The sequence below is a fragment of the Rhinoraja longicauda genome, chromosome 11, assembly GCF_053455715.1.
Source record: "Rhinoraja longicauda isolate Sanriku21f chromosome 11, sRhiLon1.1, whole genome shotgun sequence".
Taxonomy (NCBI): domain Eukaryota; kingdom Metazoa; phylum Chordata; class Chondrichthyes; order Rajiformes; family Arhynchobatidae; genus Rhinoraja; species Rhinoraja longicauda.
The window spans coordinates 25,176,547-25,201,388 of record NC_135963.1 but is presented as its reverse complement, the minus strand read 5'-3'; the positions used below and the strand labels follow the sequence as shown (position 1 = coordinate 25,201,388).

Below are 24,842 nucleotides of genomic sequence, written 5' to 3'. Positions count from 1 at the left end.
TATTGCCTAAAGTCTATTGTCTAAAATAAAAGAAAATACTGCAGATTCTGGAATTTAAAAAAAAAGAGAAAACACTGAAAGACTCAGCAGGGAAACAGAGTTAACATTTCAGATCCAAGACCCTCAGTCAGAATCTCAAAGGATCTTTGACATGAAACGTGAAAAACTTATATTCCTTCCCCCATGGACGCAGCTTAACATGCTAAATATTTCCAGGCTTTTCTGTTTGTACATTCCATTTTGATGCTTAATTGGTAACTGTTAAAATGAAAATGAGCAGATTTTCATTTGTTTTCCTGAAACACCTTTATAATGCACACGTCTTTTCCAAATAGACGGCCTATTTACAATGGTAACGTTGCTGGAGGGGAGGGGATGTCCTTCCTTTTAAAGATAGCAGACCTTGACTGCAGCCTCGCTCCGCAGCTCAGCGTGCCTCGGTTCAACATGTAGCGGCAGCAACCGAGTAACGTGAAGCCGAATCCGCGCCTTCCCAGGGAAGGGAGATCTGCACAGATTCTGCAGCGCAATGAGCGACTTTCGCTGGCAATTTATCACTGACAACGATGGGGAGGGGAGGTGTGGTCAGACGCGTCACGCTATAAAGGCAGCAAGTCTGGCGGGCTGAAAGTAACTGCAATGAACGGTCCAGACTGCGGAGTTTCGGATCCCCCAGCCAGGGCACAACTAGAATAAAACAACTGCAAAAAAACCCAACCCAACCCACAACAACAACACGGGGAGACAGCCAGCCAGCCAGCCAGCCAGCCCAGCCAGCCAGCCCAGCCTCACCTCCAGCTCACACAGTGGCGAGCTCTTCGCCCTCAACCCCTCTTGAAGACCCACTCAGCATCTCAGCGACAAACCGCCTGGGATTTGGAGAGGTATACATTTATATAATCACAAAAATGTGCAATTGTTTTAGTTTAACTTGGTGTCTGTCCTCTCGAATGCTATTAAGGTCTAAAATACAATCCTCTCTTGTAATTGTGGGAGCTGCCCCGTGGGGTTTTAAAAATAAATCAATCTGGCCCTTATTTTAAAGGCTTAACTTTCTCTTCATGTTCAATGTCAAAAAGCTTCAGGGGTATTTTAAAATAGAAGATTGCTGGCATCTCGTCCCAATTGGCCTGGACGATTGAAAACTGCCCAGGGGACGGGTTACACAGTGGTCTGATTTTGTCCTGTGTTAAATTATAAACATGAACCTATGATTCTGTTTCATGCACTTCCGTGCGGACACCTCTATATAAATGCGCATGTAATGGTGAGAGGCAGCCCACTGATTTTTTTTTTGTTGGTCGTATTAACAAGCTCTCTCTCTCTCTCTCTCTCTCCCTCCCCGTCTCCTCCCTCTCTCTCTCCCCCTCTCCCTTTATCCTCCCCCTCTCTCTCTATCCTCTCCCTCTCTCCCTTATCCTGCCCCTGGTCAGTTCGATCGGATTACTGGAAGGACGTGAACCGAATGATTAACACTTAACTGAGGCAGAAAACAAAACCGCCTGGCAGCCAGCACACCTCGTGAAGTTTCACAGCTTCACCCAACTTAGGTGCCAACCCGGTGTACGTGAAGAGAGAGAGAGAGAGAGAGAGAGGATGGAGACTGCGGCGAGCAGAACAGCGGGCATTTCACACTGGGGAAATTAACAGGGCTTTGACATTGAGCTCCAGGGAAGAGTCAGTGTTGGTCCTCAGGAAACACTGCCGTCTTTCTTTTAAAAAAACCCCAAACCACAACAACATCGATTTCCTCCAACAGACCAACAATGTGCACCGAGGCTTTCCAATACCGGGCTCTGTATGAGTACAAGAAGGAGAGAGACGACGACATCAACCTCCTGCCGGGTGACCTGCTCACCGTTAACAAGTCAGTGCTGCTGACCGCCAGCCATCAGGGGGGGGATGAGAAAAACCCCAAAGGATGGCTAAACGGAGTGAACGAAAGAAACAAAGACAAAGGGGATTTCCCTGGAACCTATGTTGAGTTTGTTGGTCCGATCCGACTTGTGCCTCTAACTCCCAAGCCAAGACCAAGACCTGTTCCCCCGACTCCAGACGGCTCGGCAGCGGCCAGTCCGGCTCCGCTCTCTGGTACGTGCCCCTCAATTATAAAAACAAAACTCTCGCACCGTTCACAGTGAGTGGTTCAGGAAGGAATCTGCCGCACTAGTGTTTGGCCCGTTCGTTACGATGCACGACAATGACAAAGCGGGATGGGTGCATTTCTGTAACTGTAGACAGTTAGTGAATGAAAGTTTTTTTTAGATATAACGGCTCAAGAAAGGAAGCAACCGACAGAGATTAAAATAACAGGGGATGCGATCAATTTAATATCATTTCATGGTTTGATATTTGAAATAACATCAGCTGGTCTTCCTTTCAACCATTCCGGACCCTCTTCATTGGCTCAACTCAACTGAGCATGAAGGAAATTAAAGTGTTAAAGTATTAACATTTTGTATGAACACTTAAAATGCACATGTCTGATTTTCATCAGATATATATTTCTGAGTTAGTTAAAAATCTGTTAAAAATAGCTTTAAAATGTTGGTTTAAATCCCAATCCTCCATGAAATTCCTGTAATTCTATATATTTTTTCGGTACCTGTATGCAGCTTTCATATATTCTTAATGGATGCTGCCATATAGACCGGAATGCATGTCTTAACAGATAATGCATTGCCTTACCCACCTCCAGTTTTTAGTTGAGTAAGTAAACGTTTTACCATTTACCTGCTCTGGAGAATAGTCACCGGTGTCTAACACCAGCCATCATATTGCCCCGTGAAAGACCATAAGATATTTTTGATGTGGCTATCGGGTGTTATTTTTTCCAGGGGCCCAATAATACAAAATAATGCAAAAATAAAATTAAGATTAATTAGTTCGTCAATGCGTTAATAATTAGCTAAATGTTTTCATAGTTAGGGCAATTGGAACCAGAATATAATTCAGAATGATTACTTTGCTGATTTACCTACAAACCTTCCTGCACTGATAACAGAGTTTAAGATATTGTTTTCATGAACTTCAGTAAGTCCGTCTGGATTGTGGCTTTCTATCTATGGAGAGACCAATCCAAAGCAACAATGCTTGGGGCAGGTGTGCTTGACTCTCAGTTATGTAAGTGAACTAAAATATTATTTTCTATATTTCTGAAAATCCAACAAAGTTAAAGTTCAAAGTTTTTAATTCAATGGCTGGAGAAAACTTTGGATTTACACAACTGCAGTGCTTCAGGTTTAAACTGTCACAATTCAACCACAGATATCAAACCAGACAATTCTTCTCAAAAGAAAGGTCCTACAAAATATGGAAAATATTTCAAATTGATAGTTTTAGTAAATCCTAAGGTTTAGTATATCACTTTTGTTGTAAGATGTCTAACTTGCCTCAAAAGTTATTTGGATACCAGACTAAAAACCAACACAAACTTCACTTTACAAGCTCTGCATAAAAGTTGGATTAAACAAGCCCATGATTATTAAAATTTTACTTTACATCAACAATTATTAAAGTACATTTTAAATAGTGCATCAGATTACAAAAAAACATCTTCATGTTCTAATGAATGGTCAATTGAGCATAAGCAAAAACATGCAATTTTGGGGAATTAAATTAATAAATTAGAAATATCGTGAAGCCTTTTGGGATGAAATGATGAGGTGAGCCGGCAAACAAAATGGATGTGAGATGTGGTAACAGACAGCTTTCTTTTGAAGCAAATTAAAACCGATACACTTTTTGATGATGTGTTTACTTTGTTATTGGATTTATCGAAGTTTTAAGTCCATGTGAAAAAATATTTATTCCATAATCACTTTGCAATATATGGCTTACTCTTTTAAGGAAAGTTTCTTTTGTAAGCTAAAAACTTCACTAGTAATACTTTAGGAACATGCTGTGTATCAATTTGATTTGATTTTTTTTTTAATGGCCATAAAAATAGTTAACATACCATGTGTGCTGATTAAGTGAGGCTTGTGGAGAATACTTTTACCAATACGGTAATCATGGATAAGAATAGCATAGTTCTTCATGGGAAAATTTTGGCTCATCGGAAGTGCAGAAAGGTGTTGGACGTTGCACGGTTAACTTGGATTAGGCTAAAGATACTGCTTAATGCTACATAAACACGAAAAGCTTGCACAGGTCACCATTACACATAAAAAATGAGGGTTATGTATTTACACATTATGTTTAATCTGTTTTAAAATGATGGCATTGCTATTTATAAAAGGCCTTGCTTAATTGAAAGGTAGGGTAAAATCAAATGCTCTCGGAAACAATAAATAATATAATGGGAAGTGGTCGAATGATTTCTGTTAAATATGCATCACACTGGTATTTGTGGGGAAAAAAGTAAGCACAATCTTTTTTAAAAAAAGGAAACACTATATTTTAACACAATAATTTAAAGGAAAAGTCAGTGAAACCAAGAATTTTATCTGCTTGAGGTGTTAACTGAACAGAGTGAATAGTTAAAAGTAACTGTTCTGGGTGGTAGTGTGAACTGTGAGGAAGATGCTATGAGGTTGCAGGGTGACTTAGACAGGTTGTGTGAGTGGGCGGGTGCATGGCAGATGCAGTTTAATGTGGATAAGTGTGAGGTTATCCACTTTGGTGGTAAGAATAGGAAGGCAGATTATTATCTGAATGGTGTCAAGTTAGGAAAAGGGGACGTACAACGAGATCTGGGTGTCCTAGTGCATCAGTCACTGAAAGGAAGCACGCCGGTACAGCCGGCAGTGAAGAAAGCCAATGGAATGCTGGCCTTCATAACAAGAGGAGTTGAGTATAGGAGCAAAGAGGTCATTCTGCAGTTGTAAAGGGCCCAAGTGAGATCGCACCTGGAGTACTGTGTGCAGTTTTGGTCTCCGAATTTGAGGAAGGATATTGCTATTGAGGGCGTGCAGCGTAGGTTTACTAGGTTAATTCCTGGAATGGCAGGACTGTCATATGTTGAAAGACTGGAGCGACTAGGCTTGTATACACTGGAATTTAGAAGGATGAGAGGGTAGCTTATTGAAACATATAAGATTATTAAGGGATTGGACACGTTAGAGGCAGGAAACATGTTCCCAATGTTGGGGAAGTCCAGAACCAGGGGCCATAGTTTAAGAATAAGGGGTAGACCATTTAGAATGGAGATGAGGAAAAACTTTTTAAGTCAGAGAGTTGCAAATCTGTGGAATTCTCTGCCTCAGAAGGCAGTGGAGGCCAATTATATGAATGCATTCAAGATAGAGCTAGATAGAACTCTTAAGGATAGCGGAGTCAGGGGGTATGGGGAGAAGGCAGGAATGGGGTACTGATTGAGAATGATCAGCCATGATCACATTGCATGGTGGTGCTGGCTCGAAGGGCCAAATGGCCTACTCCTGCACCTATTGTCTATTGTTCTGTAGGAATCGAATGCATATCACCCCTTACATCTGACAATCATTTTGCGTACATTTTTTTTGGGGGGGGGGGGGGGGTGGTATGAGAATCCCATGTTTAAAAAAAAAAGTAATTTCAGACACTCCAGCACTTTGTGTTGTCTTTTGAAGTAATACATTTCATTATTTATTTGGCATCTTTCATTTGTTGAAGCTTGCAGCCTTTTTGACAAATGGATATTTTGTTGTCAGTGTCCCTGCATTTATGTGTTTTTTGTCTAGCTGGTAAGAAAACTGAAAATAATAACACATGGTGTTTAGGTAATGCCAGTTCAGCATCATATTGAGGTTTGGATTTTTATGTTTTGAAGTATAACTTACTACAAGCGACGGGTTTCCAACAACGCATGGGCTTTTGAACAAATCAATAAAACTGAGCAAATGGCTTACATTTGGCTTTTCTCTTTTAATACCGGTGACTTCTGAGGAAACAGATGGATAGAGTATTTTCACAAAATGGGATTATCCATAGTTAGCAGAAGAGAATAAAATATATATGTATTGCTTGGTAAATTGTTGGTACATTACTGCTGAATGCTACTGGGACCACATCTTCAGCACTCAAAGCGGATCCACTTTTAACAGCCAATTTAAATTATTTTCCCTGTGTAATTGCATTGATAAGAAGAAATTATTTAGCTTGTGTAATTAGTTTCTTCTCAGTTTAAAAATGGAATGTTATTTTTTTCCAAAATATGTAGCTGCTGGCAGTAAATCAAAAGGATTTATTTATAAAAATTGTGCAGACAGGATTTTTTCATTGTAACATCACTTGTTTGCTAATTTTCTGTTCAAGTGACATTTATTGAATTTTACTAATCTTTACATCTTTTGTTTATCAAAAGAAGGAGACATTTTTAGGGTTAATATTCAGAAGAAAATTTTAATCAATTATAATTTAAAATCATTCAAATCAAATAGTTTAAAATTAGGACATTTCTGTTTTGTTGACTATCATTTCATTCCAACTTAGCTCAGTGCACTAGTACAATTGAACACATCCTGATATGTAAATTTTATTTGACCTCGCGTCATATCTCTCTGCTAAAATCTGTAACTAATTGGTGAAATGTTCCTCCTGATTAATTTTACTGTTGTATGCCTCGTTATCACATTCCCCTCAGCTAACAATGAACCATACTACATTTCCTTGATCTGCATCGGCTTTGATCTGTTACTTTCACACCTTACCCTTTCATATCTCCAGTCTCCCTCTCTCCCGACTCTCAGTCTGAAAAAGGGTCTCGACCCAAAACATCACCATTCCTGCCCTCCAGAGATGCAGCCTGCTCGATGAGTGACTCCAACATTTTGTGTCTATTTTTGGTGAAATGTTCACTCTTGTTGGTGCAGTGAATTTAGGAGTACCTTGATTGTAAATGTCATAATTAGGTATGTATCGATTCAGTCATACGTACTCTTTCTGTCTTGCCTTTTACTGAATAAATTTGACTGAATGCATTACATGGTGTAGCAACCAAGTGACTTCAGCTAACTTTCTTGCAACGATAGATAAAGTGTATATCAGCAATACCCCCGATATAGGGAGGTAGCAATCATCCTTTTCTACATTTTACCCTCTGTTTCCATTTCTACATTTCACACTGGCAACTGTTACTTCGTTCTGCCCAGATACTTTATGTGGCTGTCACTGCGGTTAGCTTTTGACATCATTTCTGATAATCTACTTTGTGGAAAATAACAATAGACAATGTGGCACTTGACAACTATATGCAAATAAATATTTTCCAGGTAAACGTAAAGGTGGACTTGTTTTATAATCTTAACCTTTAACCAAGGTACTGCTAGGTGTCTGTCACAAGGCTTTGGCTGCAAGGAGGCATTGAGCTTGTGCTCTGAGGATGAGAGGCATGTGAATGAGTTGATGGAAGGGAAGGACTGTATCATGTTAACTAGAATGGTGGAAGTAAAAATCTCCAGGTTGAATTAACATGAAGAGGGAGAAGTGTTTAAATGTATACTGAGCAGTCAGTGTTAAGGTTTGAACTGAGTAGCATGGTGTCAAGATCTGAATATGCTGCAGCCTCTGCCCCATTTTGGAACTAGAGTACAGAAAACAAAGTTAGAATAGAGAAAGTTAACCTTTGGATCATTAATAATTTGTTGAAATGCCAAATTTATTTTGGTCTAAAAATCTATTAATCATAATATAGGCATGCATGCTGAAGAACCTCTGAATATGCCCTCTTATTAATTTTGGACATTCAGTAATTTTAATTAACTTTCAGTTAAAAAAAAAATTATATATGAAAATGCAAGAGAAGGATTTTTATGTATAACTACATTTATGTAAAACAAATGTGGCTACTTCTTTTTAATGTCAGAGCCATCTTTAAAACTGTTGTTGCTTGATCTCTGTGGCAGTTTCTCTTTCATGTAAAATCAGCCCTTGCTAGTTATCCTGTATTGCGTATCCCAGCAGTTGAGCTCTGGGGAGTGGAAAGATTACTGCAAATAGTTTCCGTACATGGTGAGCAGCAGAAGAAACATCACCTCTTTTTAATTAATTCTGAACTCATTTGCAATGTGACGTCTGTGCGATTGGCGAAAGATTTAGCAAGTCAGGGTAGAAACGTGTCAACAAATTAACACACTTGCATTTATAGAAATTTCGTTTAAGGGTAAATTATAACTAACATTGAATCTTCAAAAGAAAATTGGTATCATTGCAACATTGGTTGAATGCTTTTTCAGCATTGAGATATAAAACAGTTTCTCTATTCTTGCAAAATGTAAAATAGTACTAGGTGTTATGTACTCCAATTGCATTATAATATAATGGATGAAAATGTCCAAGTGTTATCTCACCCCCACTTGACTATGAATCTTCAATTGTTACGAGTTAATTCATCATTGCATTTTTTAATGAAAATATAACTCTAATTTGACAGCTTTCGTCCATGCTTGCTTTCAAATCATACATTTCTTTATAACAAATCATTACAAAACAATCATGGGCTGAGAAAGAGAGGTGCCTTGTAATAGCTCAGCATAAGTTGGGAGCGCACAAATAAATAGAAGTGAAGAATCTTAGCTGGATGATGTATGGGGTATAATGTTTTTTAAAAAATTCACAATATACTTTTTGACATTCTCTGAGGCTATACATACATTCAATACTGTTTACACAAATTACACAATTTTACCCCACACCCTTGCCACTCATGTGGCTCACTGGTGTGGAACCCCTTCCCTTTGAGGGGCGTCTCCACTGCTTCCTGCCACCCATGTCAAGCAGTGAAAGAACCCAAGACTGTGGTCCTCCCCCAGAGAGCATGTTTGTTTGGATAGAAGTGCTCAAGCTGCAATTGGGGCAAGTGCTCAAAACCATTTATACCCATGACTCAGGCAGCAAAATGGTGGTCGACAGGCAGCAAAACACTCTCGTACACTCTATATGGGAATGACTGTACGGTGTTGTGGCACATCACATCAGCTTATAATTATCAGAGCAACTTTACAATTTTCAGTGGAGTGAAAATATATTTTTTAAGTCGCTTACTGACATTACTTTTATGCATAAGCAGTTTGACTAATAATGGGTAATTATTTGTGCTAAGAGTTTGATTAATATATATTATCTTTTGAAAGTCTTCTTGACATTGCATTCGGAGCATTTTGTAGTAAAAATCTGATGTTTTGATTTGCTTAATTGTAATATCTAACACTTGTGGAATTTATGAAACATGATACCAGCTGCTTTAATTAAGTAATAGAAAAGAAGTATGCTGGAGCATCAAGAGATTAATGCTATATTTTAAACCGTGGAAGATGTTGAGATAATTTGAAATCTGCCGAATCAATGAACTGTGAATCACTCTTGAATCCGAAATGGCGATGGTGAGACCAAAAACAGGCTCGGCTATCGTTTCACTGAACACTTCCACTCAGTTCGCATAAACCAACCTGATCTCCTTTCTGTTAAACACTTTAACTCCCCCTCCCAATCCCACACTGACCTTTCTGTCCTGGGCCTCCTCCATTGTCAGAATGAGGCCCAGCACAAATTGGAGGAACAACACCTCATATTTTGCTTGGGCAGCTTACACCCTAGCGGTATGAACATTGACTTCACTAATTTCAAGTATCCCTTGCTTTCCCTCTCTCTCCATCCCTCCCCCTTCCTAGTTCTCTGACCAGTCTTCCTGTCTCCGACTACAGTTTATCTCTGTTTCCTTTGTTGTTACCTTCTCCCAACTAACAATGATCTATTCTCCATTTTCCTTGATCTCCATTCCTTTGCCCTGTTTTCACACCTTACACTCTATCTATGCATCTCCCTCTCCCCTTGCATCAGTCTGAAGAAGGGTCTCGACCCAAAACGTCACCCATTCCTTTGCTCCAGAGATGCTGCCTGTCCCGCTGAGTTACTCTAGCATTTTGTGTCTATCTTTGGTTTAAACCAGCATATGCAGTTCCTTCCTACACTTTTGAATTCCTTTTTGGTTGAAAATTAGTGTTGTACTTGGTTGGAGATGCATCTCTTCATTTTGTGGACAATATGATTGCAATTGTGAAATCTTTAATGGAGTGTTTTATATTTGGTTTGAAATTATATAACTATAAAGAACAGTAAATAGTAACCTGCAGTATTTACTTGCAGCTGCTCCAGTAGTTACATACTGATAGTTGTCTTTCCGTTATCACCTTGGGACAATAAAGCTGTTAGGGAACTGCGTGCAAAGGTGATAATTTATCTATTTATTTCTTAGTGGAGACAATTTGCCTATGTGAATTAAAAATTAAACTAAATTGTAATTTCCTCACTTTCAAATATATTTATTAGGATCATTCTCATTGTAGTTTTTGGTTTGCTCTGTTACTTAATAGAATATTATTCTTGCATAATGTGTTCTCTGTGCTTATTGACTGTCAAATACTGCAAATAGAAATCATTTGCTTATTGATTCTATAGTTCATAGGTTCTCGGAGCAGAAATAGGTCATTCAGCCCATGAAGTCTACTCCACCATTCAGTCATGGCAGATCTATCTTTTCCTCTCAACCCCATTCTCCTGCCCAATAACCCCTGACACCCTTACTGATCGAGATAGTCTTGATCTAAGTGATCCCAGAACCAACCAGTAAAATTCGGCCTCCGCAGTCTTTCTGCATCCAGTCAAGATTGGTGGTGAACATATATAAATTAATTAATCGAGGGGTCTTCTTGATAATCTAGGCTGTCCCTGGTAATGAATAAGTTCTGTTCTTGTAAGTCAATTTTTTTCTGTAGGTCGAAAAGTACACAACAATCACTTGATGTAGTAGCAATATTGCAATGAATGGGCATCAACAGCACACAACACTGTGCTAAAAACATAGGCAAAGTGATGCAGCGGTAGAGTTGGTGACTTACAACACCAGAGACCAGGGTTCGATCCTGACTACAGGTGCTGTCCATACAGAGCTTGTACGTTCTCCCTGCAACCTTGTGGGTTTTCTCTGGGTGCTCCGGTTTCCTCCCACACTCCAAAGACGTACAGGTGTGTAGGTTAATTGGCTTCGGTAAAATTGTAAATTGTCCCTAGTGTGTCGGATAGTGTTAGTGTACGGGGTGATCACAGGTCGATGCAGATTCAGTGGGCTGAAGGCCCCGTTTCTGTGCTGTATCTCTAAAGTCGAAAAGCACTGCTAAATAAGTGCAGTTATTAAAAGTGAAAAGAGAGCGAAAACTAGTTCTGTAATTCTTAGGAACAAGCATGTGAATGTATTTAGTTTCGTTTAATTTAGAGATACAGTGTGGAAATAGGCCTTTCGGCCCACCAAGTCCGCGCCGACCAGCGATTCCCACACATTAACACTATCCTGCACATACTAGGGACAATTTACAGTTACAGAGAGTCAAATAACCTACAAACCTGTAGTCTTTGGAGTGTGGGAGGAAACCGAAGATCTCGGAGAAAACTCACGCAGGTCATGGGGAGAACGTACAAACTCCGTACAGACAGCACTCATAGTTGGGATCGACTCGAGTCTCTGCCGCTGAATGTGCTGTAAGGCGCAATATAGGGGCAAGTATGTGAGTATAGAAAACAAATCTGGAGCATTTGAAAAACCTCTTCAACAAAAACTGCTGGATATATTAATCATTAATCAAGGAATTTGATTCACTCCAAATGTTATCATGGCACAGCTGAGAGCACTTGATGCAGCAAAGACTACGGGGTCACGAGACACCCTGGCTGATGTGCTGGACTTGTGCTCTATATCCAACCAAGCTGTTTCAGTATACCCATAATACTGGTACTGAGGCAATGAAAGGGAATGTTACCGAAGTATGTTCTAACCTCCAAAAGTGGACAATTTCAATCTAAGCAGAGGTATCATTCTCACTACAAACTGCTGCCTGATTTTCAGTCTGGATTTTGCCAGGACTGCATTTGCTCTGTTCAGAATTTTCATGATCATAAGGGAAAATGATGGGTTTGCTTCAAATTCACCACTTTCCCAATGCCATTTGCCCTAAAATGTCATCAATGATTCTTAATGAAACTTAAATCAATGGGAATTAAAAGTAAAACATTTCATAAGCTGGAGTCCTGCCCAGTGGGAAAGAGTGTATTGTGTTTGTTGGAGGTCAAGCATCTCAGCTCCAGGGCATTGCTGGAAATGTATCACAATCCTTTCCCTTTGCTAGGTCAAAGTACTGGAGCATTTTGGTGGTAACTTCACCACAAAAATTGTAATGGTTCAAGAAGACACCTGACCACTACTTTCTCAAGGGCATTTATGATTGATGATTGAAGAGCTGGCCAAGCCAGTAAATCCCACATTCCTTGAATGGATACAAATATTCCTATTTTGGGTGGAAAAATAGGTTGGCTTGTTTTTGCTGTGTGTAACTGATGGCAAACTAATGTGTTGTATTTTTAAAATATTTGCTGCATTTATCTAGACAACATTATTTGAAGGATATCCTAGATTTCAGTTGTGGTTGGGTAATTCTTTCAGACTAAATCCCAGATGTGTTCAGAAACATTTAGTTAAAGAAATAATTGAAAACAGGTTCCCAGTATGTTTCAGGAAATTAAAACTTTTTTTTTAAACACCTACTATCCAAAGATTTATAAAAACAAAAAGCTTTAATTTAATTCAAATTTTAGTTTTAAATTGGCAACAATGGTTGGATTCTAGCACGTATTCTAATCTCAATTTAATATTATTGCTGACATTTGCCAGAGATGGTCTCATGGCTATACCTGGCTCACAGATTGTTACACTGGCATTTTCACACAATTCATTCAGATTGTAGGTGTCATCAGTTAATTTTAAACCGTGTGCCAGAATGAGATCTTTTGTCCAATTAAGAATAATTTTCATCCAAATCAAACGAAAAGGTATTTAGTTCCTGAGGTATTTCTTGACAGTGTTTATTTCTTATTCTGAGCACTTACCTTGATTTTGATTTCCTTTATTGGATATTGGTTTGCCGATTTGAAGAGGAAGTTTCAGTATAATTTTCTGCTGAAGATAAATATCTCCAAAATTACATTTGACCCTCAAAATGCTTGGATATAACTAGTGCAATATTTTATGCTGATATTATATTACATGCTCTGAATATAAATGTAATGTATAATGCATTATTATTATTATTATTATTATTATTATTATTATTATTATTATTATTATTATTATTATTATTATTATTATTATTATTATTATTATTATTATTATTATTATTCAGTCAGCATAAGTTCCACACAGCTTTAATCGAAGCATTATTTCTGTTTTGTTCAGATATTATAGAGATGGCCACAAACATTGGGTACTTTTGAAGTCACAATATAATCTTTAATTTCAAATGGTGTCCTCTCAAGCTTTGCAGCTGTGTTCTATGTTACCATCTGAAGTTTAAAACATAATTTCTACTGCCAATCTCACACTTTTGCATGTTGCCTTTGCTTTATATTGGAACCAAGTCTGAATAACATTTCTTGGAAGTAACAAGGTAGTTTCTGTAGGAATCTATTGCAAGGGCTGCTGCAACATATGGGTCAAATGTGTTTGAGAATTATCCTCCTGAAATCCACCAAGCAATTACCAATTAATCTGCTAGAGTGACTGCAGATTATTTTCTCTTTGCTAATATATGCTGGAATCATACTGATCATGGAATATGACTTTCTGGAATACATATAGTTATGTCGAGTTTATTGTCATATATGCTCAAGTACAACGAGTCCCATGTACAACAAAAATCCTGCTTGCTGCAGCATTACAGGCACTTAGACACAGATACCACACAAGACATAAATATACATAAATTATACAAAAAAACAAAAACACTATGCAAACCAAGATATTAGTGCAAAATACAATTAGAAACAATAGCTTGTGTGGCCATGGTGGCGCAGTGGTCGAGTTGCTGCCTTACAGTGCGTGCAGTGCCGGAGACCCGACTACGGATGCTGTCTGTACGGAGTTTGTATGTTCACCCCGTGAACGCGTGGGTTTTCTCCAAGATCTTCGGTTTCCTCCCACACTCCAAAGACATACAGTTATGTAGGTTAATTGGTTTGGTGTACGTGTAAATTGTCCCTAGTGTGTGTAGGATAGTGTTAATGTGTGGGGATCGTTGGTTGGTCCGGACTCAGTGGGTCGAAAGGCATGTATCCGCGTTGTATCTCTAAACTAAACTAAACTAAACAATTCCTTGGCAGTGTGAGAGATGGTTTTGTCATGCCCATTGCTGAGGTAGGGTTAAAGTTGTGCAGGTCTTTAAGTTATACTTTAATGCTGCAGTGCAATTTAAAGATTCAAGCACAATTGTAATACAGAAAACATAGGAAATATTAGAAAGATTTTTCCCCAGTATTTTTGTTGATTTCTACATTTTAGTTGCTCCATATTTCAGGAGTCTTAACACTTCATCCTTCCTGGAGTATCTGCAATAGGAACAGCATAGTGTCCGCTCCCAGAATTAAACACCTTTTTGAGCTCTCTTCGACTGCTTTTTTTTTTTTTCCGGATGGAAATAGGCGTTAAGAAAAATTGAAATGTGGTTAACCTTCACATTTATTAATGAGTCAAAAGTTGTATTTATCATATAATTGAATATTGCCCTCACAAACTAAAGGTAACAAAAATAAAACGTAAAACAAAACATGTTGTTAATTACACACTTGCCAAAAAGGAATATCAACACATTAAGGGGCTTAACATTTAAAACATTTCTTAAGTGAGTACAAAATATAATTGAAACCAAAAAATGAATTTGTAACGCATTTCATGAGTGCCTAACAAAGAACTTTGAAGGCAATGACTATTTTGAAGGGTTAGTTCTATTGTACTGGAGGAGAAGGATCCTGTTGGCGCACAAGGAGAATTTCTCCACTTCTTTCAGTATTGCCATGGGATCTTTTACATTCACCTGGGAAAGCAAATGAGGTCTTGGTGTGACATCTTGTGCCAGTGACTCAACACTTGACAATAGACAGTAGGTGCAGGAGTATGCCATTCGGCCCTTTGAGCCAGCACCACCATTCAATGTGATCATGGCTGATCATTCTCAATCAGTACCCCGTTCCTGCCTTCTCCCCATACCCCCTGACTCCGCTATCCTTAAGAGCTCTATCTAGCTCTCTCTTGAATGCATTCAGAGAATTGGCCTCCATTGCCTTCTGAGGCAGAGAATTCCACGGATTCAGGAGGGGATGAAGTCTCAGCCTAGTTTGTGTGCACAAATCTTTGCAGTGCTATCTGAACTCACTTACTCTAACATATATTTGAAGTTTTAAATATTATATAACAGAGTTATCATAACTAACTTTGATCATTAATATCAAAGGAAAGCTGTACTGCTACAAATAAGGCAAATAAGTTCCTCCCCTTTCTTTAGGTCCTCTGGAATTCCATTTTACAAATTTGAGTTTCTAAAGAAAAGCTTTAGAGGCTAGATCTGCAGAGATAAATTTCCTTTTCATCAGGTAATGAATGCAAATCATGTGCATCTTTGAACTTGGATTCCTATTATTAGATTTTCTGTAAATCTAAGACTATTTCCTTTTTCTCTCACGAGTTCAAATTTGTAAATATGGGTTGAAAAAATGAATTCCCTGTCTGAAAGTTAATCTGTCAGACTGCGTTGCCCACCACTGTATCCATCTGGTTTTCATTCCATTGTGGTTATGCGAATAAGCAGCATAGATTCAAGACAGTAAAACTACTTGTGAAGCGTAAGATTCATATTACTGTTAGTGGGAAGAATTTTCAGCAGAGAGTCGGAACCATTCTACTGAACAGAGTGAAGTGGAAATATAGGCTAGACAGATTGTGGTCTAAGGTTTTTTCAAAAATATTCTTATGGACACAGTTGTTAATGCGTGGCTAGTTGATGGAATCTAATAATACATTGGTTCTTGATCAATAGAAATACAAGAGAATAAAATTTCCATTAAGAGTTAAATAATGCATCCATTTTCCCCTTCGCCTGAACATCAAGTGATTTTCCTTAAATACTCTATACAATTTGAACATGGAAATTCCTGTGGTTGAATTTTAGCTGACAGGACGGCGCAGGATATAACCCGCACACAGAAAACGAATCTGTACTTTATAGAATTTCTGTTTGAACATTTTTGATCTTTCACATTATCTTCGACAATCTGATTTGAATTGCTTTAAAGGCAAGCACATAATCTTCTAGTTCAGGAAGGCTCAGTCATTTTACTTCAGTAACCCAGAAAACATGAATATAAAACCCATGACAGAGAATTGTGAAAGTAAACCTAATATATTTCATAATTTAGTGGCAAACACAAATAGGAATTGCCCATGTAATTACTAGATTATTGTAAAAGCCCAACTAGTTCAATAATGTTCTATGCTGAAAGCATCTGCCACATATGTAACTAAGCCTACATGGGGCTCCACTCCATAATAATGCTAAATATTTTCTCAAATATTTCCAAGAAATCTACAATATTAACCATTACCTTTTTGAGTATAGCTTTCATATGTGATCTTAATGGAATTCCAAAAATATATATTTAAATATTTAATAATTTTATCAGTTTATAAGGAGAAACTAATTCTCACAGGAGGGTCAATAACGACAAAATAATTGTCAACCGAACAAGAGACGAGTTGAGGAGGCTTTCTTTTTACACATCAGGTGGTTAACGGCTGAAATACAATGCCTGAAAGGGAGTGGTTGCAGCAAATTTAATAGAAATGTTTAAAAGTCAATTGGATATTTATTTGAATGTTTCAAATAAACTTGCAATATTATTGGAAAACAACAGGGGATTAGAGCTGGATAGCCACCTCTTTTAAAGAATTACAGAGACATGATGGTGCAAACAGCCTACCTGCACGATGAAGGATTTTATGACAACTAAATTTTTAACTTCTGCTTTTGCTTCAGCTTCACGGTTCTTGCTGATGCAGCAGATTATGTGGTTAAAACAAAATGCAAGAGTAACTCAGTGGATCAGACAGTATCTGTGGAGAGAATGGATAGGTTATGTTTCGGGTCGGGACCCTTCTTGAATCTGAGCTACTCCAGCTATTTGTGTATTCCTCAAGATTCCTGCATCTGTAGTTCCTTGTTTCTCCATACTATGTGGTCACCCATATGGATTATTTTGATTATCATATTAAAATTCTTACTCTGAAAACAATATTAAATGCTCACACTTATTATGTAGAGTTCCTTGTCGGTGGACTGGCAGTAGTTTGAGGTCCAAACAGCCTAGGTGATCTACACAGGTGACCATGGAGTATCCCATTGTGCAGGATAAGGGCAAGGTGAGAAAGATTTGCTGGAATTGAAGTAAAAAAATAAGCCAACAATTATTTAAATCAAATATGATTTCAACAATTTTACCGCATGTTTTGAGTGATATAATTTTTAATTAATGGAAACATTTAATCTTTACTACAATAAAGAGCTTGCCAAACCCAAATATGAATTTTTGGAAATGAATCAAGATTCTTGAACAAGTAACTTGTTTTGATTGTTGCCTTTCACTGATGTGCTTGTCCGAGATTGTCTGCTACATCACTTGACACTGCAGTGCTGAAGCAACAGTGGCGGGCTGCTGAATGCTGCCATTGTGCAGCTTTGAAAAAACAGTATGCTTTGGCACAATTTGGTGCTCTGTGAGATAGAACCGAAGCCAGCTGAAGATTGATCACTGCAACTGTCGGAGGGTGAAAGAAGAGCTTGTGTTTGCATTCCAACATCATTTTGAACAGGACAAAATTATTCTTTCACTTTCTGTCATCCTGTTTTTAACATCTTCAATGAAACACACATTTGTTGCTCTAAATATACCAGAGAAAATATGTACATCATACAGGTGCTGGATGCATTATCCTCAGACTAATTCCCTATTAGTCTCACTGATCTTAGAACATGTGTCTGAATCACAGGGCAGTATAGAACCACTGCTGGTGGAGCTGCTGCCTCACAGCGTTAGAGACCCGGATTCCATCCTGACCTTGTGTGCTGTCTGTGTGGAGTTTGCACTCTGGATCAGAGGAAAATAAAATCACCCAGAAAATGCTCACCCCTGCTTTCTTGCCCGTTTTCTCTTTTGCTTTCTCTCACTTTCTTGCACATGGAGCAGTGGTTCTATACTGCCCTGTGATTCAGACACATGTTCTAAGATCAGTGAGACTAATAGGGAATTAGTCTGAGGATAATGCATCCAGCACCTGTATGATGTACATATTTTCTCTGGTATATTTAGAGCAACAAATTCACTTCTATATCCTAAATTCAGTGACTAAAAGTATATTTGCCTTCCAACACCTTGTAGTGGATAGAATGCCCGTAAACATTTTAACATTCCCTTTTTGGAAAATATCTGTTTTCCGATCACATTCTACAGTTTATTCGAAAGCCTTTGGTGGTTTGGAATTGCCTAATTCAGTTAGTTTCTGCTTTTATCTGCTGCCTTTTGAAATCAACTGTTGAATTTGATTTGCCTTACTCTCCGACTTTATCAGGCTGGTTTTTATTTAGTAATGTTTCTGTTGCAATACACTTGAGACATAATGAGCTGTGTTTTATGTGGTTTACAACAAACATATGCACAAAATGCAATAGTCAAGTAAAAAAAAAAATAGCTGATGAAACCAAAATTGGCAGTAAATTGATAGCGAGCAAGGAAACTGGACTATAGAATGGTTACAATGGACTAGTCGGGTGAATAAAATTGTGGCTGATGGAATTCAATCCAAAGAAATGCGTGACGGTACATTTGGAGAGGGCAAACAAACCAAGGGAACAAGTGGTTGTTGATCAAGTGGTAGGAAAACAGGTGGTAGGATCTGGAGAGCAGCAGAGAAATTTGTAGATCCCTGAAAGTCATAGGCTGGGAAGATTGAGGCATAGAATATAGGACAAGGAGGTCATGTTAGACGAACTATATAAATGTTGGTTAGGTCACAGTAGAGTGCTGTGTACAACTTTGGTTATCACATTTCAAAAGAATGTGAGAGCACTGTATTGGGTGTAAAAGGAATTTCTGAGGATGTTGCCAGGACGAAAGAATTTTAGTTCTGCGGAGAGCTTGTCCAGCAGGTACTACAGGAGAAACAGCCTTGCTTAAACAGAGGGTAGAAGGGGATGAGGGAAGCTTTGGTAATGATTGCTGTGTAAAATGGTGAGTAACCATGATAAGGGTAAACAACAATCACCTGTTCCCCTTAACACAGGATTCGGTCATTAGTGGATAGTTTTAAAGTACGATGTAAAAGAAATAAAGGGGAGCTGAGAAAATATTTTTCATCCAATGTATGAAATATGGGGATCTGGAACTCCCTGTCTGAATGGGTAGAACAGAGAGAAACATGCACCCATTTAAAAAGGACATGGATGAGCACTGGAGGTGCAGTAACCGCAGGCTACTAACCAGAGCGGAGAAGTTGGATTTGCTGGGTAGGTTGTTTTTGGCAGGCACCAACATATGGGGCAAACTGTACCATCTTGCTGTAAGTTTTGACGCTACATTGAAGTTCACATTTTAAGAAATCAGATTCAAATTATTTTATGTCTTTTCTGCGATTTGAGATGGTAGAAATCTAAGGTAAAAATAGTTACATTGAGGATGAAATAACAAAAATCATGGTATGTTGGAAACGCTCAGTGGGTCAGGCAACACTGGTGCAAAGACAAACAGTTAACATTTCAGGTCCGAGGCCCCTTTGTCAGCACTGGGTAAGAGAGAAAAACAAGTTTGTTTTAGTAGCAAGTAAGATGGGGCAAGGGTGAGTAGAAAAAAGGAATATCCCTGAGAGGGCTATCTCAAATGGGTTAATTTCCACAGCCTCACTATTAATGACACATGGTAACTACCCTATTAACCCATTTAGTATCACTCTATCAGCGATAGTTCACAAATTAATGCCGATACCGCTTTCTCTTTTCAGTCTTGTTTTCATTCCCTCTATGCTAACCTGTGCAAAAGTCTGGAATAAATTATTGAGAGACAAAATAATAAATCCTCATCAATTTGCGGCTCATAACTCAGTGCTTAATAGAATTTAAATGACGCAAATGTAAAACAAAAGGGGAGGTGACGAGAAGTCTGATATTAGAAATTGGCTTGACCTAATACCAGTGTTTAGTCTGTTCTACAGGGACATTTTATGCAACACTGACATAACTAGGTTACATTTTAGAATCAGTATTGTCATCGGGACATTTTTGTTGTGATGTGGATTCTCTTGAAAGTCCTTTTGTAAACAAACTTTTGTTTCTATTCATTATATCCAATGGTGATGGAAAATATTTGCAATGCATTTAGGATTGCTTCTAGATTTTGAAGCTTTTTGCCCGAAACGTCACCCATTCCTTCTCTCCAGGGATGCTGCCTGTCCCGTTAAGTTACTCCAGCTTTTTGTGCCTATCTTCGGTTTAAACCAGCATCTGTGGTTCCTTCCTACACATCAACACTCTAAACAGTTAGGACAAGCAGTGAGCTTTGCATGTTCCTTAGCTGCATGTCGGGCACTCCCCCGACACCCTGGACTGGAGATTCTGGTTTTGAGGGCCTTTGGCCCCAAATTCAGTGTGAGCTCAACCTTGAGTCCTTCCACGACAGGGTCACTCTGCTGGAGTCCCACTCTGCACCAGGCTGCTCCATTGGCTTCTTTCAACCCTGCTCTCTCTCTCTCCTGTCTCGCTGCAGTCATTCACTCTCACTGTCAGTGATGGTCAGATATCTACCCCACGCTCTCCCTTCCATGCTCACCACAGCAGCTCTCCGTCTTGCCACGTTCTTTCACGCTCTCTAAACAGTCCCAATGCAGGATATTGGTGATGAATTCCCTTGGTAGACAAAAGGGATGGCATGTTATGATCAGATATTACAGGTCGTTTGGGAGGGGTGGAGCTATGACCGTCACATCAGTACACCACAAAGTATTGATCAAAAGGCAGGTGCCACCGGGTCCTGTCTGCCTTTCATTACAGAGTACAAACCATGGAAGTGGTGCGATGCAGCAGGGATTTCAGGCTCCGCGCCCCGTCCACCAACAGCATACGTCTAGCTGACGTTCAATCACTCAGACTTTACAAGCTGAGACCAAGGTAATTGTTTCAAAGGGAGAGTGGGAACTGCTCTGTTCTCCATTTCACAGAGACATGACATACCCCTGACGTGCCTGACCTGCTGTACCACATGAGGGTTTCTTCCTTTACCGTATGGACCTTACAGTATCCTCAGGCAGGGGGAAAGGTGGCAGCATCTGCTTTTCAATTAGTACTTCATGGTACACTGATGTGACAGTCTTAGCTCAATTTTGCAGCCTGCCTGCAATACCTAATCACAAAATCTGGTCCCTTTTATCTACTGAGGGACTTCACCACTACCATCTTGTCTGCAGTCCATATACTACTCCCAAGCCAATGCCAGGATTCTGCTGGATGAATTGTACTCGGTTGTCAACTGTCTTTGGATGCCAAACCCTGATACTCATCATCGTTGGCGACTTCATTCAAGCAAACATCATGAACATACTCTCCAAATACCATCAGCATGTCTTGTGTCCCATGCAGGGTGTTAACAAGCTAGACCACTCTTACACCACCATCAAGTAAGCCTATCGCTTCATCCTTCGTCCCATTTCAGCCAGTTTCATCATCTATCAATGCTGCTCCTGCCCAATTACAGATGAAGTTTGAACTGTGAGTCAAAAACAAAGAGTAATATAGCAGTGGTCTGAGGATACCAAGGTCTACTTCAGGACTGCCTTGAGTTGGTGGGCTGGAACATGTTCAAGGCCACTTGATGAGGCTGGAGTTCACTTCATCCAGTATAATGAGTGTACCTCAGTTGTTGCCAGTTTCATCATGAAATGCGTTGATGACTGTGTTCTGATAAAAACACTTTTCAACGATGCCCGTCAGTCACCCTGGCCATTCTCGTTTCTCTCTTCTAACTTCTGGGAAAAGATGTAGGAGCTTGAAAGCCTGGACATCCAACCTTAAGAACAGCATCTTTCCCACTGCTATCAAACTCCTAAACCAATCATCACTTTTGTCACCCCCTTCCTGGAGCTGCCAAATACTCTTGTCTCTGCCGCCAGTTATTGTACAATTGCACATGGTATTAATTTTTATACTACTTCAGATTGCAGTACATTCTTTGCACCATTCTGTTGTTTTGAATTTGTCTTTGTGTGTATTGTTGTATCTATCATTATCTTATATGCTGTTTACTCTGAGCTTCACATGAACGAGGAATTTTATTGCACCATGGTGTATATGACAATAAACTGAAGCTGAAGGGTTATTTCATCGATACTTCCACTTGCACTTTGTTCATGCACACTTCTTTACCAGGTGTGGTGGATAATTGTACTAATCCCATAATTTCAACACAGAGTATTATCTGCCATGTATAGATTTTGAGTCGAATTGGGCCAGAAGTCAGAAATGTCATTTTTCTTTCATAGATCTCCACGTGAAGTGTGGTAATGATGCCCGCGTCTTTATCTATTTCGCCTTTCCAGCTCTGAGCTAACTTACTGCTTTTCCCTCATTTTCATCCAGTTTGGCAGGAAGATTGCCCTGTATCCTCATTATTGCACAACTGGATCTGTTGGTTTCCTGGAGCACATCCAGCATGGGAACTATCAAGGAACACACTGTTATTTTGGCATTGAAGCACATTTAAAAACATTTCTGCATAGGTTTGAATTGCACATTTTCAAACTGTTCCACGGCATTATTGGTACCAAAGTAAGACAACTGTGTAATTTGGTCATTTTAATAAATACGCTAAATTAGTCACTAAGTTGTTTGCTTGATAAAATAATGTTGCCCCTTTTGGTATGAGTTTTAATGCATAATATAAAAGATTATATTGATTTCCATCAATTTTGTAATATTCTTTCATAATTACCACACACAGCTGTTGACTTTAGTTTAGTTTAGAGATACAGTGTGGAAACAGGCCTTTTGGCCCACTGAGTCCATGATGACCATTGATTACCTGCACACTAGTTCCATATTATCCCACTTTTGCATCCTACACACTTAGGGGTGATTTACAGGGGGCAATTAACTGAGAGGACCCACATGTCTTTGGAATGTGGGAGGAAACCGGAGCACCCATAGAAAGCCTACATCAAGTCAAGTCAAATTTATTTGTCACATACACATATTCGATGTGCAGTGAAATGAAAGTGGCAATGCCTGCGGGTTGTGCACAAAAAGAATTACAGCATATAAATAAAGTTAATAAGTTACTAAACATAGCACAAAAAGTGTCGACAAAAATTTAGTCTCTGGGGTTATAAAAATTGACAGTCCTGATGGCCTGTGGGAAGAAGCTCCGTCTCATCCTCTCCGTTTTCACAGCGTGACAGCGGAGACGTTTGCCTGATCGTAGCATCTGGAACAGTCCGTTACTGGGGTGGCAGGGGTCCCTCATGATCTTGCTTGCTCTGGATCTGCACCTCCTAATGTATAGGTCCTGCAGGGGGATGAGTGTAGTTCCCATGGTGCGTTCTGCCGAACGTACTACTCTCTGCAGGGCCATCCTGTCCTGGGCAGAGCTGTTCCCAAACCAGACTGTAATGTTGCCGGACAGGATGCTCTCTACAGCCCCAGAGTAGAAGCAATGAAGGATCCTCAGCGACACTCTGAATTTCCTCAGTTGTCTAAGGTGGTAAAGACGCTGCTTAGCCTTACCCACCAGTGCGGCAATGTGCGTTGCCCTCGTCAGATCCTCTGCGATGCGGACTCCCAAGTATTTGAAACTGCTCACCCTATCCACAATAGACCCATTTATCTCGAGTGGCGTGTACGTCCTTGGATGTTTAGCCCTTCTGAAGTCCACAATCAGCTCCTTTGTTTTAGTGACATTCAAGAGGAGGCTATTGTCCTGACACCAGAGTGCCAGATCAGCCACCTCCTCCCGGTAGGCCTTTTCATCGTTGTTGGAGATCCGGCCCACCACCACAGTGTCATCAGCAAACTTGATGATGGAGTTTGAGCTGAACCTGGCCCCACAGTCATGTGTGTACAGGGAGTACAGTAGGGGGCTAAGGTCGCAGCCCTGGGGGGATCCTATGTTCAGGGTGAGGGAGCTAGATGTGTGTTCCCCCATCCTGACCACTTGGGGCCTGGCAGTGAGAAAGTCCAGGACCCAGGCACACAGAGGGGTGCTAAGCCCCAGTTCCAGCAGCTTCTCAACCAGTCTGCTGGGGACTATTGTGTTGAATGCTGAACTAAAGTCAATGAACAGCATCCTCACATAGCCCCCCTGGCTGTCCAGATGAGAGAGAGCGGTGTGTAGAACCTGGGAGACCGCATCATCCGTGGACCTGTTCGGACGGTATGCGAACTGTAGTGGGTCCATGTTGCGAGGAAGGAGGGCGCAGATGTGCTTCTTAACTAGCCTCTCAAAGCATTTCATGACAACCGAGGTGAGGGCCACCGGTCGGTAGTCATTTAAACACGCTGGAGAGGCATTCTTTGGCACCGGTACAATGATGGATCTTTTGAAGCATGCAGGGACCACGGTGTGGAAACAGGCCTTTTGGCCCACTGAGTCCATGATGACCATTGATTACCTGCACACTAGTTCCATATTATCCCACTTTTGCATCCTACACACTTAGGGGTGATTTACAGGGGGCAATTAACTGAGAGGACCCACATGTCTTTGGAATGTGGGAGGAAACCGGAGCACCCATAGAAAGCCTACATCAAGTCAAGTCAAATTTATTTGTCACATACACATACTCGATGTGCAGTGAAATGAAAGTGGCAATGCCTGCGGGTTGTGCACAAAAAGAATTACAGCATATAAATAAAGTTAATAAGTTACTAAACATAGCACAAAAAGTGTCGACAAAAATTTAGTCTCTGGGGTTATAAAAATTGACAGTCCTGATGGCCTGTGGGAAGAAGCTCCGT

General features: G+C 39.7%; 1 protein-coding gene across 2 annotated transcripts in view; it reads left to right on the top strand.

Moving 5' to 3' along the window:
• Nucleotides 1-468: 468 nt before the first annotated feature.
• pik3r3b (phosphoinositide-3-kinase, regulatory subunit 3b (gamma)) overlaps nt 469-24,842 on the top strand; it is a 515,510-nt gene continuing 491,136 nt past the window's right edge. Inside the window, exons 1-2 of one of the 2 annotated variants that reach the window (XR_013547854.1) lie at nt 469-884; nt 1,434-2,091. Coding sequence is in view for 1 of the 2 variants with exons in the window: in XM_078408495.1 (XP_078264621.1) it covers nt 1,767-2,091 (325 nt within the window). In the remaining variant the exon portion in view is untranslated. The remainder of the gene's footprint in view (nt 885-1,433; nt 2,092-24,842) is intronic. The other variant, XM_078408495.1, reaches the window with a different exon arrangement.